This window comes from Culex pipiens, chromosome 3 (genome assembly GCF_016801865.2).
Source record: "Culex pipiens pallens isolate TS chromosome 3, TS_CPP_V2, whole genome shotgun sequence".
Classification (NCBI taxonomy): domain Eukaryota; kingdom Metazoa; phylum Arthropoda; class Insecta; order Diptera; family Culicidae; genus Culex; species Culex pipiens.
In genome coordinates this window covers 22,134,189-22,154,295 of record NC_068939.1, presented here as the reverse complement: position 1 = coordinate 22,154,295, position 20,107 = coordinate 22,134,189, and the positions used below count along the sequence as shown (strand labels likewise).

The window sequence follows — 20,107 nt, the reverse complement described above, 5'->3', positions numbered from 1 at the left end:
AGTAATTTAGTAATTTAGTAATTTAGTAATTTAGTAATTTAGTAATTTATTAATTTAGTAATTTAGTAATTTAGTAATTTAGTAATTTAGTAATTTAGTAATTTAGTAATTTAGTAATTTAGTAATTTAGTAATTTAGTAATTTAGTAATTTAGTAATTTAGTAATTTAGTTTAGTTTAGAATTTTAGTATTATAGAATTTTAGAATTATAGAATTTTAGGATTTTAGAATTTTAGAATATTTATTAGATTTAAAAATTAATGACAAAGCATATTTTTCAGGCGTTGTCAATTTTGCAGTGATTTCTAGCATAGAATAGAGATATTCTATGTTTCTAGGGATTGGCTTTTACGCAATTTTTCAAGTAACATCAAAGTGTGCATTTTTCTGAGTTATATTTTTGTTTGTTTTGCTGCTATGACAGATCTCTTGCTTTGTTGGGGCAAGAGCAGGAAAGAAAACGTTTCGTGAAATCGGCACTGCATGTGCAAGAGCGAGATAGACGACACCACCTTTGACACATCTTTGTTTTCTGGCAGGAACGCACTTTCATTGAGTCTTCGTGGTGGCGAGAGATTTTCACTTTTCTTTCGCGGAAAAACGTGTTTTCCGCGCAATTTCCAGTTAAATTTGTGTTCTTTGGTTAAGCTAGCGTGTACTTAAGCCGTTGATTGCACGCTTCCAGCGGTTCAGCGTTGCCGAATTCGCCCAATTTCACAAGGTTGAGAAAGGTAAGCAAAATTTCACCATCGGCGGCGAAGGACGGCGTTTCAAGATAAGATTTATTTTTGAAATGTTTTAGCTACAGACATGTCGGCCAAAGATTACCTGCGCGAGCTGCGGGAGGAAATCAAGTCCGACACGAGCAAGATGCTGCAGGAGACGGCGCCGTCCACGGAACCGGTCCCGGACGAGGAGGAAAGGGATGATGATTCGAGTGAACCGTCCGCGGGAAGCGATCCGCCTCTGTTGAGCAGTGATGACAATGAAGCCGATGGTGGAAAGATTGAGTTTGTGGAGCTGGTTTCGGCGAATAAGCCGCCGAGCAAGCTGGAGAAGGAAAATGAGGAACCGCCTGCGGCGGCGGGTGGCAGCAAGGACAAGCCGACAGATCCGGTGAAGCTGAAGAAGGAGATTTTGAAGAAGCACAACGCTGCCAACCGAAAGCTTGAGAAGAAGCGGGAGGAGTGCCGGAAGTTGGATGAGGGTCAGGAAGGGGAGGAATCCGACGGCGATGGAAGTTGCAGCGTGACGTCCAGCGTGAAGAGTAAGAATTCTTCGAAGAAGCAGCAACCGGCCGTGGTTGATCCGGCCGTTCAGAAGCGATTCGACGCGCATTCGAAGAAGATTTGCAATCGCATTAAGGCGGTTCAGAGCAAGCTGCAGCAGTTGAGGGTTTCCGGGGCTGTAAGTGACAACTCGTCGACGGTTTCGAGCACGTCCGGCACGAGTAGCAAGGTGACGACCTCGAGCAAGAATGCGAAAAAGAACGCGGCGGGAAATGCTGCGAAGCAGCAAAATTTGAACAACATCTTCACCAAGAACGGCAGCGCTGCGTTCTTCCCGAACCCCGCCCAACCGTTGACGCCCATCTCGCAGCTGAATCTGATGGCGAACCATCGGGCGCAGGTGGGGACGTCCCCGCTGCCGTCGTGCATCCAAGGACTCGCGAAACCGGAGAACCTTCTTCTGCTGACACTGCTGACGCTGAGTCCGAAGCAACGGGACGAGTACCTGCTGAAGCTGGGCAAGGAGAAGACGCTGCTGACGGTGCGACACCAGAAGGGTCAGTCGGCGGAGAAGAAATCGGTGGAAATCAATCCGAACCTGCAGGAGTTTGCGGTCAATTTGAAGTCGCGTGCCATGGTGCATTTGTACGGGCCGCAGGCGCGGGTTGCGACGCAGGAGGAGGTTTCGCGACCGTTTTTGACGGTGACCGCGGCCGATAAGATCCAGGAGGTGAAGAAGGTTCGCGAGGTGCGCACGTTTGAGGAGGAGGTTTCGTATCTGTTGAATAACGGAAAGGTTACGGACAAGGCGGACTACAAGAAGGAGCTGACGCTGCAGAACGTGTCGAAGGCGGAGCGGAACGGGTTCCTGACGGAGGCGAACCAGAAGGCGCTGCGGGAGCTTGTTGATGAGGCGGTGAAGAAGGAGTTGGGGTACGTGGTCGAGGGCGTGGTGCGAGTGAATGTGAACAATAACTCGCAGGCGTTTGTCGATGATCATACGAGGGACGCGGACGTGTACATCAATACGGTTCTGCTGCGAAAGTGCGCAATGGACGGAGATCGGGTGCGGGTCTTCGTTAAGCACGGTGAGGTTCAGCCGGAGGAGGATAGTGAAGATTCGCCGGCGAAGAGCGAGCGGTTGAAGAACAATTGGGGCTTTGTGATTGATATTCTGGAGAAGCGGCATAGCCGGGTGTGCGTCGGGACGTTCATGCCGTACTACCAGAGTTCGAATCAGTACATAAAGTTTTCGCCGAGGGATTTGAAGATTCCGGTGATGCGGATTTACAAGCAGCACTGGCCGGAGGCGATTTTCAAGAACGATTTTAAGCAGCTGGAGTCGGTGATTTACCAGGCGGAGATCATCGAGTGGCACGAGGACGTTCCGATTGGGACGATTTTGAAGTCGATTGGCAAGTGTGGCGAGTTGGAGGCGGAGAACCAGGCTCTGTTGGTGGAGTACGACTTGGACGTGTCGCCGTACTCGGAGGAGATCATCAACAGCTTGCCGGCTTCGCCGTTCCAGATCCCGGGGGAGGAGCTGAAGAAGCGTGAAGATTTGCGGGAGGAGTGCGTATTTACGATCGATCCGTTGACGGCGCGGGATTTGGACGATGCACTGAGTTGTAAGGTGCTGAAGAATGGCAACTTTGAGATTGGCGTGCACATTTCGGACGTTTCGTACTTCCTGAAGGAGGGATCGGAGCTGGACGAGCTGGTCAAGCTGAGGGCTACCTCGATCTACATGGTGGACAACGTGTATCACATGCTGCCAAAGCCGCTCTGCTTTCTGTGCTCGCTTCTTCCGGGTGAGGACAAGTTGGCGTTTTCCGTCTTCTGGGAGATCACTCCGGATGCTAAGGTGCTGAGTACGCGCTTCGCCAAAACCGTCATCAACTCGTGTACGCAGCTTGCCTACGAACACGCCCAAGTCATGCTGGACAAGCCAACGGAGAACCTGCGCGCCGAGGACTTCCCACCGATCCTCCACGACTACACGCCCAACTACCTCAGCCGCATCGTGAACCAACTTCAATCGATCGCGGTTCAACTACGAGCTCGTCGTATGGAAAACGGCTGCATCAAGATCAACCAGCCGAAGCTGTCCTTCACGCTGGATCCCAACACCGGCAAACCTACCAGCTACGCCGTCTACGAACTACGAACTGCCAACCAAATGATCGAGGACTTTATGCTGCTGGCCAACTCGTCCGTGGCCGAATTCACCTACAGCAAGTTCAAGGACCTCGCCATCCTGCGAAACCACTTCGCCCCATCCTCCCCCCAGCTAACGAACCTCGCCAAACTCCTGGCCAAGCACGGCCACACCCTCAACCACGACTCCTCCAAAGCCATCGCCGAATCCTTCGAAACCATCAGCAATGCCTGTCCCCAACCGGAAGCCGCCCGCGCCGTCCTCAACATCATGATGGCCAAACCCATGACCCGCGCCCTCTACTTCTGCTCCGCGTTCACCAAACTCCCCGAGGACTTTTTCCACTACGCTCTCGCCATTCCAATGTACACCCACTTCACCAGCCCCATCCGCCGCTACGCCGACTGTCTCGTCCACCGCGTCCTCACGGCGGCCCTCGACCTCTCCGAACCACCCACCCGCACCCCCGAAGAACTCAGCCAGCTCGCCAACATCTGCAACGTCAAAAAGTACAACGCCAAACTCGCCGGCGATTCCAGCTCGCTGCTCTACTTCAAACACTACCTCAAGAAGGCCAAGAGCATCGAAACGACCGCCGCCGTCTCGGACATTGGCCAGCAGCTGCTCGAGCTGGTGCTGATCTCCACCGGACACGTCTGCAAAGTTAGCTACAAGGTAAGTCCCGGCATGGTGTCGATTTCTGGAAAAGTCAGGGAAAATCTGGAATTGTCGGGGAATTTTAAGCTGGGTCAGGGAATCTTGGAAATATTACTCCAACTTCAATTATGTTTGAAAATTCGCTCTTGATGATGTATTTGAATGTTTCCATGCCGAACTTTGCAACAATTTGATAATCCTAAATTTTGTATATATTGGTTATAATAAAGTTTTTTTTTTGCAATGGGTGGGTAGGGCTAGTGATTGTTTCGGACGGTGCAGACCGCGCGTGTTGCGGGGATCTGGCGTGAATTTACATGGAAAAATGTCGATTTAGTCATATATTTTTTTTTTTTTCAAAGGATTCAAAAGAACTGTTCTGGTGACACATTGTGAGCAATATCGTTTGCTCAGAATACCTAGTAATCATAAAAAAAAAAGTCATATGCCAGCAAAAATTAATTATTAAAAAACTCGAAAGTTCCAAAATTCAAAAATTTAATAAAATTTAAATTTAAGAATTTAAGAATTTAAGAATTTTAGAATTTTAGAATTTTAGAATTTTAGAATTTAAGAATTTAAGAATTTAAGAATTTAAGAATTTAAGAATTTAAGAACTTAAGAATTTAAGAATTTAAGAATTTAAGAATTTAGGAACTTAAGAATTTAAGAATTTAAGAATGTAGGAACTTAAGAATTTAAGAATTTAAGAATCTAAGAATTTAAGAATTTAAGAATTTAAGAATTTAAGAATTTAAGAATTTAAGAATTTAAGAATTTAAGAATTTTAGAATTTTAGAATTTTAGAATTTTAGAATTTTAGAATTTTAGAATTTCAGAATTTAAGAATTTAAGATTTTAAATTTGCAACTATTTTAATTATAATTTTTTTTTGGTAAAAGTGCTTAATATGTTTAACGGATGGATACCACCAGAGAAAAAAACATATCGCATTTTATGGTTGCTCATTTTGGATGTTCGCAGGGTGGCCACTCAAGTCGGGAAATCGGGAAAAAGTCGGGAATTCGCCAAAATCCACGAAAAATCGGGAAAAAGTCGGGAATTTGTGATTTTTTGTCAATAAGTCGGGAAAAGTCGGGAATTTCAAGAATACCTGTTTGAAAATATTTCCAAACTCTTGAATAATTTTAAATTATTTTGTAGGGGAAAGTGACGCAAGGGTAACAAGCTAAGGAAATGCTCGTTAAAACCCATTAAAACATTACAAAATCTGTCGGATTTTGTATAATCATCTTATTCCTGGTCTTGACTAAGACTTTGGTAGAACAAGTTTTTAAAAAATCCTGTTTTGTAATGTAAAAAAATGATTTTTAAAATTTTTGATTTTCCGTACGTTCTACTCAACTAGTGGGGCAAGACGAACAACCCGTTGGGGCAAGAGGAACAATGCATGAAACAACATGCTAATTTACTAACAATTGAACTGTAATCACTTAGATACATCAGATTGGAATGTATTTGAAACGTTTCTTTAATTTTTAGATTAAATAATAATATTTTACTAAAAAATTGATCGTTTTCACACAAAAAAATTATTACTTAGATGATAAATAGTAAATTTACAAAATATCACTATATTTTGTAAAAACAATTTTTTTTAACAGTTGTTTATCAGTTTTTAAGTACTTTTATGTATTTATTTCCCAATAAAATATGTTGTTGCAGCTATTCGTATTTTTTTCCATACTAAAAATCCTTATGGTACACTTGCCCCACCTAAACAAGATTTTTTAAAAGCTCTCTACAAAAATAACCAAAACATAAATCATATTTTATAATACGTGCAAGTCATTGGTAGGGACACTACTGATCTAGGAAAAATAGAATTTTGATAAAATGAGCCTTAAAACGAACCCTAAGCCTTATTTTGTACCATCCAAATATTATAAGAAAACAAAGGTTTTGAAAAAACTTCATTAAATCTTATGCCCCTTGGCGTTTACGTCGTTTTGGCGGTTATGTGGTAGTAAAATCAGCCAATTGCATTGCTAGCAACAATTCCTCATACTGAAAATAATCAAAATTGTAAAAATTACGGCCGTACGAACGATTGTTCCTCTTGCCCCATATGGTCGTCTTGCCCCACCTTCCCCTACACCTTTGGATTTAATTCAACTCATTTCGTCTTCAGAATCGAACTTTAAATTTAAGGTTAAGACGTTAATAATCCCAATAAATTTTAGATGATAATTGTGGCATGTATTTCACCCATTTTTTTGTGAATAAAAAGATTGTTATTTATTTTTGACTAAGTTTATCGAACAAATGATAACATAGCATATAACTTCAAATAACAACAAGGCCAGCGTATAGTTATGATCACTAGCGCGCCCAGCTATTTGAGGAAGGTGGGGCAATAATATGGAAGTTTTGAAAAATACGTCATTTGTGGACACCCCCTGACCAAATTTAGAACAAATTTCTGAGGATGGTGGGGCAGTTGCCCCATGTTGCCCCACCCTGTGCACGCTAGTGGTTATGATTCTGATTCTGTTTCATTTTGCCAAATTGGTTGAATATTTAAAAAATGAATCCAACTTCAGTTTGACATAGTTTTTATTTGTGGTCGATTTGTTTGAATGTTCATCCAATCATTTCAAATATTGTTTCCAAAAATTTGATTCCCTTAAACTTTTGTTTGTTAGACTATGGATAAAGCTTCGTTTTCAGTTTTCGAAAAACTTAAATTTCGAAAATAATACAAACGTTTTTTGTTCTGAATGAAAAAATTGAAAACACTGTTTTACGCTTTAAAAATATTTCAAAATCTTGAAATTGTAAATAAGGCTGGTAAAAAAAATAATCAAAATTTTTGACTTTCAAATATGGTCAGTAAATTAATAAATTTACGAAAATATTGTTTTTCTGAAGTTTTACATCGTTTTTCGTTTTGTGCTCTTTTTTCAAAATTCAAAACTTGTAAAAGTTTAAAAATCCTTCACTTGATAAGAAATGTATTAGTGAACGTTATACAATGTATTCTCAATAGCTTGTAAAACAAATTTCAGAATTAAAATTTTGAGAGAACTTTTTTTTTATAGAAACATTCGTATAAAATAATTGGTTTAATATGAAGTGTTGTCAAACTAAATTTTTCATTGAACATTTAAATGCTGGCAGGGCAAATCGAAATTGACTCATAAAATTAATTATCAAAATTTGTAAAATGATAAAGGATTCTTCATAAAACATCTTCAAACGAATTCATAGACATTTTAAATTCTTTAAAAAAATAATAACTTTAATCAAGTGAAAAGATAAATATGTAAAGATTTGATAAAAAAAAGGATGCCACAAAAATGGTAAAATGTCTATGATATTGAAAAAAATGATAAAAAATATAAACATAATAATCAAATTAAAAATTTTGTTATCATCAACTTATTGTCATCATCATTTTCATTGCCAGTTGAAACGAAGTTTCAATAAAACTTTGTTTGGTTGTTTTAAAAATAAAAATTGAAATTACAGGTATTGTAACGCTTCCGATTATTTTTCAAAATCTGGCGATTCAACTCAAAACAACGCTTTTTTGAAGGAAGGTTGAAGGTTTTAGGAATTTATTATTGAAATTTAAGTTTTTTTAACCAACATTTTTTTTTTTGAAATTTTGTCCAATGGTTTAAATTGACTTTTTATAAAGAGTTTTTGAAATTAAATCAATCTTCAGTTAAGAAATACCTATTTTTTGAGGTTCTGGAAAAGTCGGGAAAAAGTAGGGAATTTGAAAATGGCAATTGAGTGGTCACCCTGTTCGTTAAGAAAAATTAATTAGGCTGGTACAAATATTTTTAAAAGTTTTTGTCACCCCCCCCCCCCCCCCCTTCAAATTTGGCCCGAAAAATCAGGGGGCAAAAAAAATATTTTTACAATAAACTTCAAAATTTCAATGAAAATTCAAGTGCAACCAACTGAAATCAAATTAAAATACATTCTCCTGCGTTTAAAATCATTTTTAGCATGTTTGGGTTTATTAAAAAATCCTAAGATTTTTTGAAAATTTTCGATGCAAAATCTTTTTTTTCGATACAATTTTTGTTTTTGTCAGATCTTAGATTTTTTGAAAACTAATGATTGCAAAACAACTGAACTAGTGTAAAATGCATTTTAAAACACTTTTTTCATTTAAATGTGAAGACTATGGCTTGTTATTTAAATTTTTATATTTTTTTATTTTTTTGCCCCCCCCTTGACCTCGGCTAGGGCCGAGGGACAAAAACTTTTTTAAATATTTGCATCGGCCTTAACAAAATAAAAAAAAATTGAAGGTTATTGCAGAATCCATCGTTTGTTTCCATTTTTTTCTTCAAACAAATATAATTTTAAAAAAATCATAAAAGTTTTTCAATATCTTTAATTCAAAAAGGGGAATTTCATGAAACCATCAAAAACACTACAAAAAATATGCTGGTAAAAAAATAAAAAAAGGTCGTCTGGAGAGGTCGAGGAATTTTAAATTTGAACAAAACCCCCCATTAACCGAATCTCCATTTCAGCAACTCGCCAAGGTGGCCGACTTTAAGCTGACCGAGGACACCAAACCGTTCCGCCACTGCATGCTGCTGCCCAAGGACCGGAAGATCGGGCCCGCCGAGCTGCGCTTGTTTTCCGAGGTGCGCGTCACCGTGCAGCTGGTGAAGGAGGCGGTCACGGTGACGAGCGTGCTGCCGCCACTAGCGCAGGTGCAGAGCAAGGAATCGTCGGTGGAAGCGTGAGCGTGCCCGGTAAATTCGGTAGATTTCGACTGACTGTTTAAGAACAATGCGAGGGTAAGATGGTGAATATCTAGTTTAGTAGCTTAATTAGGTGTTGTACATCACTCTCGGAGATTAATTTTGTTATTTTTTTTTATTGAAAACATTACCATTTTTTTATATAATTTTCTTCGTCGATAAGAATTGTGGACAAGGGCGAGAATTCTAGCAGTCCATAAATTATTGCCTGTTAATATTGAATAATTTTCAACACTCACCATTATTTCAAACATCTTGATTAAATATAGAATGCTTCAAAAGCTAATTTCTTTGCTCTTATCAGTTACGAAAGAAAATCTCCTTCAATATTGATTTGAATATCTAATATCTTGTGCAGGCCAAGGGTGCATGATACTGATGATACTCGTCGGTTGACACCCAGGCGAGGAACATCCCGGAAGGAGCCCAACTACATCCGTAGTGCTGTTTGGACAAAACAGCATGGCTCTGGTTCCTTGCAAGTGTCCTATTTTCTTACCTCCACGTTGGCTAGGTTTAGTCATCATGATGACAAGGTGTAACCTAGCTGGTGGCCTGTGGAAACGACTCGTAAACCTTTGACCAGCGAGGGTCAGAGTGGAGACGGCTAAAAGAAAGGGGCGCGACAATGTGGGAAAGGGAAGTAATTTGTGATTGTAGACGGTATTGTTTTGATACGCAGTATGTTGAGTTGTGTGGATGTACCTGAGCATCGCAGAACGGGGTTTCTCTTCTTTCCATTTCAGCTAACAGCTATCTTCTGTTTATTTTGTTTCACTGATTTTCTAAAACGGCTTCTGTTTACTATCCTCCATTTGATTTCGATTTTACTTATTTGATTCTCTTATTTCTCAACGCTTTTCCACTCTATTTTACCAATTGATGCTGCTGTAACAAACTGTCTGCTTTCCCTTAATTTGGCAGCGATGTCAATTTTGTTTATCATGTGCCTTTTCTTTATTTATCTATTTGAATAATTTCTCATCTTCCCTGTAAATTGCCCTCAATACAATCTAAGCTTGTTTGTTACCTCTTTTTATTAACTATTGTTAATTTCTATATCTACTTCATAAATTACTATCTTCCTTTTACTATTGATTCTTTACATAGTATATTTCCTTCACTGTCCATTGTTTTGAAACTTCACCTTTTTCTTAAGCAAGTGAGGTTCGAGCCCTTACTCAATTTATGGAATGATTAAAGGATTAACACAAATATTACTATTGTACTTTTGAAAAACTTTTCTAAAATGCTTAGGACCAAAATATTGTAACAAAACACCGCGACAAAAGAAATAGCAACAGATAAACACGACTCAACAATAGGGAAGATTTCAGGAGAAAACAATACACAGTAAAATAACAACTAGTTTTTGAATTCAAACTAAAAATAAAACAGTTTTTGCTTTAATGAAAGTTGATAGGCACACTTTAAATGGTTAGGCGCTTATACTTACATCAAACCCTACGTAATGTACCACCCCCGGCCGAGTTAAAAAATGCGTAACCGGAAAAGAAGGTGTGCATGCCTGGCACGAACACTCAAAGCGTGTTCTAGCGTGTTGCTCGTACTGACTCAGAGCAAGGGTGAGATGTAGGTGTAAGGGCAGTGCGGGTTCGTCGGGAACCTGGTGCATAAGATCGGTCAAGGCCCGTTCTTACACTGAAAACTAGTTTGTACTAGTGGAATTTTAATTTAGGTAAGATTGAAACTCGCAATCCCTGTGGTGGTTTGGGTGCTCTCCCCATTCAAGCCTTCGGACTCCTTGGTTCGGGCAGAAACTTGCAATAGAGACCACTAAAGACCTGGGGGTCGTTAATGTGGATTTTTTTTTTTGTAAACTTAAAAAAGGCAAGCGTTTAAAAATATTTTTTTTTATCTTCTCCACAGCACAACTCGAATGACGTTTGTTGAGTGTCAAACAATGCAAGTTGTAACAAACAAACAGAGGGATCCGAAGTCATCAGAAACCATTGAGAACACACCGGACACAACGAACGAACCAAACCCGACCTAAATTCATCGATCTTCTTAACTCCAAGAACCTCGCCATATTCAAGTTCCTACCTTATTCCAGCACAACTTCCCTGGTAAGTAAGCCTTGCTAAGATCACCTAACGACCCAGAGTTACAAACCGGCCGCTGCCGCAAACTGTGATGATTATCCCAAGTTTCCTAGGAATTGATAATAGAGAGTAGAACCAATTCCAGCTGAACTCTCTGATCACCATCGCATACCAGGGGACAATGAAAAAAAAAATGATGAGGTATAAAGAAGACGGAAAGTGTTGTCACTTTTTTAAGGGGATAAGGGAAATTCTCCACGATATCTCCAAGTGAGTTTAGCTTGAAGTTGGACGGTTTTTGGGAAGAAAAGTGATCTAAGGAGCCACCCAAGGCTAGTGGTAACGACCGCTTGCATTGCTATTAATTTTTTTCGTGTGTTCTTAATTTCCAAAAGAGATATTCAGGGGGTGGCGCAATAAATACATCATGTGATTCTGGCGTTTGAATATAGGTTATCCAGATTAGGCACACTTTTTTTTGTAATGTTGGTACCACTGCGTGATTTTGACATTTGAGGCGTGCACCATCCGTAACGCCCATGGCTTTCTACTTAAGGTACTCGCGATTGAGTATGTAAGTTATGGGGGGAGCGTTCTCTAGAGTCAAGTGAACTACTTGGTTGCTAGTTCAATACTGCTTTATTGAGCGCAAGTTTAAGCTTCTTCCGGCTATCGTTGCCTCTCTCCAGAGAGGTGTTGGTGTCGGCTGTGGCAGCGGTCGTGGCATCGGTCGTGGCATCGGTCGTGTGGGCAGCGCAGGTGTGTGTGTCACTACGGGCATGGTGGCTAGGGTGGTGGCGGGCATCCGTAACTCCTCCGTCCTTCAGTTTTGTGCGTCTCGCACAAACCTTGGCTACAAACATCGCCGAGAAAAGGCAGGAAAAGACGAAAAATATTCCTATGTTTCTGGAATCCGTCGCGGTGGCCTTCCTCTCAATGCTCTCTAGCCATTCTCTATGAGCTAGGTGCAGCTCGTGTACGTTTTGCAGAGATAGGCTTGCATTGAAGCGACCTTCGTTAATAATTTGTCCGTTTAGGGGGATTATGTCGATTTTCTCCCTCGTGTTAAACAAGACGTCTTTGAAAATTTCGTCGTTAATCTGGACAGTGCAGTTTTCGAAAAAAATCAGAACGTTACCGCTCAGATTACGATCTGGGAGGCCGCACGTTGATGACAGCTTTGTCTTGTTTCCGCTGTTTAGAAGGATGTGATTGTCCGTTAGCCTCCTTACTCTACTTGTGCTTGAATAGTTGGTGAACACGCAGTCACCTGTTGAGCCTCGAAATATTGGGTCGAAGCAGTTGTCGCCACTAACGTCAATAAGATCCTCTTCATTGCATACCACAATAGAGTCACCACCCGCACAGTGCTGCCTGATGAAGTACGTTTGGTTTCCGCCGACCAAAGCGTCGGGTGCCGGGAGTTGAATGATCTTCCCATTCTTTGGGATGGCTGCTAACAAATAACTTTTGAACGTTCCTTGTTTTAACCGCGGGACCAATATAACAAAAAATAGATTCGATTGCAAGTATGCTACCTTGATCTCTAAAAAATCGTAGATTTGATTAACATTATGAAGAGCAACATCTTGCTCAATCAGGGTTTTTTGAACTAGTCCTATTTCTTCTGGTTCTAAAAACGATTTCGAGATGATGTTGAATTTTGCCAGATGGATTGTTTCAGCTATACTATCTAGATGGCCCTCGATTTGGTTAAGGTGATCGGTTGCAATAATTGTCTGTTTTAAGATGTTGAAATCGTTCAGTTGTAGTATGGCATTGTTCTGCTGATCATTAATAATCCTAATCATTTTGTTTACTCTTGTTTCTAACTGTTTATTTATAACTATCTGTTTATTATTTTGTTTAACGAGGTCTTCTTCCTTATTCAATATTGTATCTATGTCGCTCTTGATCTGGGCCCTATCATCGGAGTCCATGTTACCCGTTATGAACTTAATCCCAGTTCCTAGAAAATCTAGAGCTCTTTTTCTTCTTACTACCTCTTTAGGGTAAAGATCTCGGTACATGTTCATGATTTTTTCGACCCTATGGCTTAGTAAATCTATAACCTCTTTATAATTCCTAGCTGTTTTTAGGCTGTTGATAGCGGTTCTACACCGAACAATCAGTGGTCCGTATGCCTGGAGGTCAATTTTATGGTAAATTCGAATGTTACCTTCTTTGATATATCTTCTTCCTGATCGCAACATTACAACGCCGGGGTTGGTGTTCAAGTCGTAAAGCTGCATGTCCGCTTGGATGACCCAGGCCCAGAATAGAATGAGTGGAATCTTCATCTAAAAAGGAATAAGTTTTAGTGCTGGGAAATGTTATTTTTTCCTTCTCCCGGCTACGGGAAAAAGTGTGAATGAGATTGCATGTAAAATTACGGATAAGCGGAATTTTCCTTCATGAAAATAATATTACATGTTTTCTAGTGTAACTTTACATGGCAGTAATTACGAATTACAATCCTTTTTCCTATGAGATGTAATTAGGAATTACAAAAAGTGTGTAATTGAAAGTTACGCCGTAAATTTACATAGGATTTACTGCTGCATTACTGTTATTTTCGGGAGGCATTTGAAATCGCGAATACAAAAAGAAAAGTAAATTTTCATGCAACCTAATCATTCGGTATGCTCTTAAGGAAGGAGTTTAACAGGATCCAGAGTCTTCCCTCTAATGGTAACGGTTGTTATTCACGCCCTAAAAAATAAAGAATAGGTTAGAAACGTTAAGGACTGGGTTATTTTTTCAATCGCCGGAGCTTCTGTTTGTGGAGCGTCCGATTTTTTTCGTCCACGTAAGTCTGATTATTGTTATCTATTACGACGACGGGTTCAAATCTATTTCTGGACTTGGATTTTATTCCTTGAGTTGTATTAAACACAACCCCTCCAATGTCGAGAGAAGGTTCATTTTCTCTTTTTGCATTGTGGTAGTCATGTTGTTGTTTTTGTATTTTTGAAATTTTTTCCGTGACCCCGTCGTATAGTTTGTTTCTATACTCAATAATTTCATCCATATTGAGGGGTCTTTCAGAACCGTCTATTATTCCGTAAAATATTTCCCGTGGTTTTAAAGAGGTGCTTGTATGAATAGTGTTGTTGTATAGTGTGCAAGATATCAATATTTTTTCTTTAAGCGATAAATCTTCAAATTTATGCTTATTTGTACGAAAGATTTCCAACAAAGTGGAATGAAATCTTTCTACGATTCCATTAACCTGACTATGATTGGAAGGTGTAAAATATTGCTGAATTCCTAGGTCTGCTAGTAGTCCTCTTACTTCAATCGATTTTATTGCTGGTTCGTTGTCCGACACGATTAACGCAGGATTTCCATATAGTGAAAAATATTTGATGAACGCCTTTCTTACATGAGGAATTGACCTAGATTTTACTGGAATCAAAGTACCAAATCTAGAAAATTTATCAACAACTGATAAAAATAGATTAGGTTGAATTATGAAAATGTCGGCGTGTATGATTTCTAACGGTCTCTTAGGTATAGGTGTTTCACCTAAACGGATTTTATATGGTTTCCTTTCGTACTTTTGTTTATTACAGGTTTCGCAAAGGTTAACATATTTCTTTATCTTTTGTTTCAGATTTGGGAAATAAAATCTTCTGAAAATTTCTGCTTTGTTTTCCAAAATTCCCCTATGTGCGGTTTCGTGAGTTTCTTCTACGATAACGTTCTGTTCTTCGTCTGTTTTTAAATCGATCAAAAATTTCAGGGATATTTTTATTCTAAACGGGTTGAGTTGGCTGAAGTACTGCCTATAAACCTCTTGAATAGCCGGGATTAGCTCTTCCGGACAGTAGATGCAATTAGCTTTTGTATGTACCATGTTATCATAGAAGATCTTTTTCAATGATCTGGAATCGAAGCCAGGCTTTGAAATTGTTTTCCTATATACCCTAGGAAATACTTCTTCGAAGGCTTCCGAACTAGTGTCATGCATCTTCAAAATGATTTGGTTATTGAAGGTATTGACAGGCGACTCGGTTATCTCAATCAAGTCATTGTTTTGAATTTCCGGTTGTGAATCTCTCTCTTCTGGTTCCTCTTCGTTTATGTTAACCTCCGTCAAAACTCTGGATAGCGCATCAGCTACAACATTTTGTTGACCTGGTCTATAAACAGGTACAAAGTCATATTCGCGTAACCTTAGCATCCATTGGACTAGCTTAGAGTTAGGTGTCTTTAGATTCAGTGCATACGTCAGTGGTTGGTGGTCGGTATACAAGGTGAACTTCCTACCAAATAGATATGGGCGAAAGTATTTCGTGGCCCAGTCGATAGCTAAGAGTTCCTTCTCGATAGCCGAATACTTTTCCTCTGATTTCGTTAGCGTTCTGGATGCGAATGCAACAGGTCTGTCCTTGCCTATGGCACCCTGTGATAGGACAGCGCCTAAAGCAAAATTACTGGCATCTGTTGTGAGAATGAAATTTTTCGAAAAGTCGGGGTATTGCAGGACGTCTGAGCTAGTAATTAGTTGTTTGCAGGTGTCTATTGTTTTGAGGAAAATGGGTGTGTGTTTAATTTTTTCGCCCTTCCTAAGTTGGGCTGTTAGCGGTTTTGTAATTTTGGCGAAATCCCTTATAAATTTTCGATAATAGCCCAAAAGGCCTAGAAATCCTTTCAATTCTTTTGGATTTCTTGGAGTGGGCCAGTTTTGAATGACCTTAATTTTCTCTGGGTCTGGCTTAACCCCTTCGTCAGTAACAAGGTGACCTAAAAAGTTAACTTGTTTTTTCATAAATTGACTTTTTCCTAATTGGATCTTCAAATTGACATTTTCCAAAATACTGAATATTTTAGTGAGATTCTCCAAGTGTTCTTGCAAAGATGTTGAATAGACAATTATATCGTCCATATACACCAAGCAACACTTTCCAATTAAATTGCGAAGAATGTTATTCATTACGCGTTGTAGAGTAGCCGGAGCATTTTTCAACCCAAATGGCATTCTAACATATTCATAAAGTCCATACTCAACAGAAAAAGCCGTTTTTTGCACATCATCTGGGTGGACCTCAATTTGGTGAAACCCAGATGCCAAGTCTAAAGTGGTAAAGTATTGACATTTGCCCAGCTTGTCCAAAATTTCATTTATATTTGGCATCGGATATTTGTCATCTATAGTCTTTTCATTCAACTTTCTATAATCGACTACTAAGCGCCATTTCTGTTTACCTTCGGAGTCAATTTTCTTGGGAACAATCCAAATCGGAGAGCACCAAGGTGAAGAGCTGGGTCGAATAATGCCCTGTGTAAGCATTTGCGAAATTTGACGCTGCACCTCTTCTTTGTGGCAATGGGGGTAACGATAATTTTTAGCATGTGTCGGTATCTCATCCGTTGTATTGATTTTGTGTTTAATGACGTTTGTAAACGTGAGGTCGTCACCCTCGGTATGGAAAATTTTATGGAATTTTGAGATAATAGCTATCAGTGCAGCCTTTTCTTCGTCATTTAAATGATCGAATTTTAATTGTTTTATTGTTTTGGCCTTTGGCCCGGTTTTGGTTTCGCAAATGTCTGGTGGGATATTTGATATTTCGAAGTTGTGGATTGAATTGGGAATCGGGTGAGAAGGGCAAATTTGGACTGGGAAATCGCGGATGTTCTTAAGTAGAACATAACAAAAGTTATTGAAGGCTCGGTATAACCCAGGCAACACGATTGCATCTTTTGTTACCGGTATGGCTTCCTCCACCAGAAATTCCCCTTCGTCCGCTACTGTGGGCATTCTCAACACAGTTTCTTCATACGGTTTGAGCTTGACTGCGAACGAGTCAGGGTATTTTCGGTTTAGTGGGATGGTCAGCCCTTGCAGTTCTAGAATATTTCTTTCAGTGATAATATTCGCTTTAAGGCTTTTAAGTGTTTCATATCCGATGAGCCCATCAAAATAATTATGAAATTTAAAAACAAAAAATTTAATGGGAGGTATTTTTGACAAAATCTGGAGCTCCGTAAAGGACTCGATATTGTGCGTTTTGTCAATATTCCTCACCGTAATTGGCTTTGGTTGTAACACCGAGTTGCTATTTAGAACGCTGGGGTCAATATAATTTTTATTGGACCCAGTGTCAACCAAAAACTTTAATTTTCCTAGTTCCGTAACGGCGGTAATGTACGGAAGAAAATTGTTGTCGGAATCTCCAATCATCCCATCTGGTAATTTTCTGGGGGATAGGGAAAATCCGCGGCTTCATCGTAATTAGTTTCAAATCCCTGCAATTCCTCAGCCATGTTCGGCTGAGGGTTAGCTTCACAGGAGTTACTCTCCTCTGCAGGGCTCTGCTCTTGGCAAAGCAAATAATTTTGTTGCCCTCCAAAGTGCTGATTTGCGCGATGGCTTGGGTTTCGGCGTTGCGGATTCTGACTCTGCGAGGAAGGGTTCGCGAAATTCGGCGTCTGCTGATTTGACCAGTTTTGCCGGCTATTGGACGATGTCCGAAGTTGTTGAATCGGAGCATTTGGTTGGAAAGGGTTCGCGACGTTCGAAGGTTGCTGATTCGACCAGTTTTGGCGGTTATGGGACGATGTCCGAGGTTGTGAAGTCGGCATATTCTGTGGATTGTTTGCAAATGCTGAAGTTTGATTCGGCCAGTTTTGCCGGTAATTTGAATACGGAGCTTGAATCGGCCAGTTGTGCTGATTATTTGGAAATATTGGAAATTGTTGCACCGGCCAGTTTTGCCGGTTATTTGAAAAGGTTGGTTGTTTCGAGCCAAAGTGGCTTTGATAATTAGTTTCTTCGATGCATAGTGCAAGCGCATCTGGGAGACATGTAGGTTTAAGTGACCTGACATGCTTCCCCAATTCCTCATGCAAGCCTCCGAGGAACACTTTGAGCCCTAACCCCTGGTATAGTGTGGTTTTGGAAATCCGCACCGAAGGGTTGCCCTCATTCAATTTCGCTGCATTTACGAGAAGGGCGATGGTACTTTGCACCTCCCCGTAAAAATCTTTCACAGTTTTTTCTTCCTGTTTCAGGGCGAACATGTCTTTAATGAGGCATGCTTCGTCCCTCTTATCGGAGTACTCCACTATTAGCTTCTCTTTAATCTCATCCCAGTCGAGGCGTGTTGAGGAGGACTCCAACACATCGTCGGCCGGTCCAGTTATTTTGCTGCGGATGGCCTGCAGCCAGATGCGGTAGCTATTCGTACCTGCCACGGCGTCTACGCAGGGGATTACTTCATCCACTGCTTCGATAAATCTATTTAACTTATTGGGGTTCGTGCCGTCGAAGGGTACCAACTCCCTAATTCCTTGCGGAATTCTCAGCGTTTTATACGCTGTTTCCACTCGGCCCACGGCGGCCAACTGTGCTTCAAGCTCTTGAATTCTGGCTTGTTGCTGCGCTAACGCTTCTGCGGCCTCATCCATTTCTTGTGCGATATTATTTTGCTCCATTTAACATAAATCACTAAACTCCACACAACATAAATCACTAAACTTCACACAACATAAAATACTAAGCTTAAGCTATAGTACTTACCCTATGTCCCGGTAATCCGCCGAGACGACTGCGACTGCGCCAGTTATGGGGGGAGCGTTCTCTAGAGTCAAGTGAACTACTTGGTTGCTAGTTCAATACTGCTTTATTGAGCGCAAGTTTAAGCTTCTTCCGGCTATCGTTGCCTCTCTCCAGAGAGGTGTTGGTGTCGGCTGTGGCAGCGGTCGTGGCATCGGTCGTGGCATCGGTCGTGTGGGCAGCGCAGGTGTGTGTGTCACTACGGGCATGGTGGCTAGGGTGGTGGCGGGCATCCGTAACTTGTATAGTACAGATTGTCAAGGGAGACAGATTGGTCGATGCAAAATAAATCGGCTCTGGCAACGTATGTTTTGCGCTTGCAACACTGCCAGTTTTGCTGGGCGTAAAGGGCGGTTGGTGTCCAGCGCGTTTGGATCTGTCAAACATTGGCCAATCTGTTTGCCTTGACAATCTGTAGTGTGTAGTGGTGCGGTTGTCAAAATCGCTATCTCTGACTCTGTCACTCCGAAATTCATGATAAAGCTGTCAGACTAAAGACCAAAAAGTAAACAATCTTGGTCTTCGACGTAGGTGCACACAAACCAAGAAAAGAAAATTTGAAAAAAAAAATTTTTTCCAGTTCAATGACTGGTTTTTGGCTGCAAAATTAAATGTACGCCAGAAAATGATTAAACAGTGCGGCGTCCTGTACACCGACAATTAAATAAGCAGTTAGACGCCTTATTCTTTCACTTTAATTTTTGATCGCGTTTTCGGTTTACACCTGAACAATCTTGAACTTATTTATGCGGATTTGTGATTCCTCTCGTTCCATCATTCCCTTGGTAACGCCATCTTCGCGTAAAAATCTGGATACTTCTGTTTAAAAACGTGGCTATCGAGAAATTAAAAGTGAGAGTGTGTGCAACATGTGGTTAAACTTTCTATGAAGTTGCTGTGTAGATTACCATAGCACTTTGAAAAGTTTAACTCCATGTTGCACGCACACACTCTCACTTTTAATTTCTCGATACCACGGTGGCAATCTATACAAATTGAGCATGAGAATACTTGAAATTTGTATCTTGAGAAGAGATTTTGTGGTTAGAAACTTAAAAAAAGGGATGCAAAAATTTCAAAATAAAAAAAAAATAGCTTATTTTAATTTTCTTAAAAATTCAAAAATATCTAAAACTTCAAAAAAAAAAAATTAAAAAAAATAGAAAATAAAAAATTCGAAAAAATTAAAGTTTTTGAAAAAAAAAATTAAATTTTAAAAAAATAGAGCTTGTTCATAAGACCTAATCACAAGAAGTCTATAAATCAATAAATAAAGAAAAAAAAGGAAATTTTTAAAATTAAGAACGAAAAAAACAAAATTTTAAAGGACTTCTAAATCTTCAACAAATTGAAACAGAAAAAAAATTAAAAACCCTATTTTTGAGTTTTGGATTTTTTGTTTTTTTAAGGTTGTTGCAAATATTTTTCAAATTTTAATAAAACCGGATAAAAATAATATTATCGATTAACAATTTTGCTAAAGACCCTTATGTAGCGATTCTACACGATTGGCGCAAAACGATTGAAATTTGTATGGAAATCACTGTACGGAAACTTGAATTCTCACATTTCTGAATTTACAAAATTCATGTTTGAATATTTTAAAAACCTTACACCGTAAAGGTAAAGCCCTGGATGTCCTGAACCAGGCCTGCAAAAAGTTTCCAACCCAGCGTACA

General features: G+C 39.9%; 2 protein-coding genes across 3 annotated transcripts; one reads left to right on the top strand and one right to left on the bottom strand.

The window, feature by feature from the left end:
• Window positions 1-515: 515 nt before the first annotated feature.
• LOC120425587 (DIS3-like exonuclease 2) lies at window positions 516-9,084 on the top strand. Its single transcript, XM_039590165.1, has 3 exons — window positions 516-731; window positions 803-4,062; window positions 8,562-9,084. The coding sequence occupies exons 2-3, from the start codon at window positions 811-813 to the stop codon at window positions 8,778-8,780; spliced, it is 3,471 nt and encodes a 1,156-aa protein (XP_039446099.1). The 5' UTR covers window positions 516-731; window positions 803-810; the 3' UTR covers window positions 8,781-9,084.
• A 2,400-nt stretch (window positions 9,085-11,484) lies between these two features.
• On the bottom strand, window positions 11,485-18,669 carry LOC120425593 (uncharacterized). 2 transcript variants are annotated; one of them, XM_052710244.1, is made up of 2 exons: window positions 18,393-18,669; window positions 11,485-13,576 (listed from the first exon to the last, which is right to left on the bottom strand). In XM_052710244.1, exon 2 carries the CDS (start codon window positions 13,162-13,164, stop codon window positions 11,488-11,490), a length of 1,677 nt encoding a protein of 558 aa, XP_052566204.1. In that variant the 5' UTR covers window positions 13,165-13,576; window positions 18,393-18,669; the 3' UTR covers window positions 11,485-11,487. The 2 variants fall into 2 exon arrangements, with proteins under 2 accessions (XP_052566204.1, XP_039446109.1); XM_039590175.2 differs by having other exon boundaries at window positions 11,485-13,164.
• Between the last annotated feature and the right edge of the window lie 1,438 nt (window positions 18,670-20,107).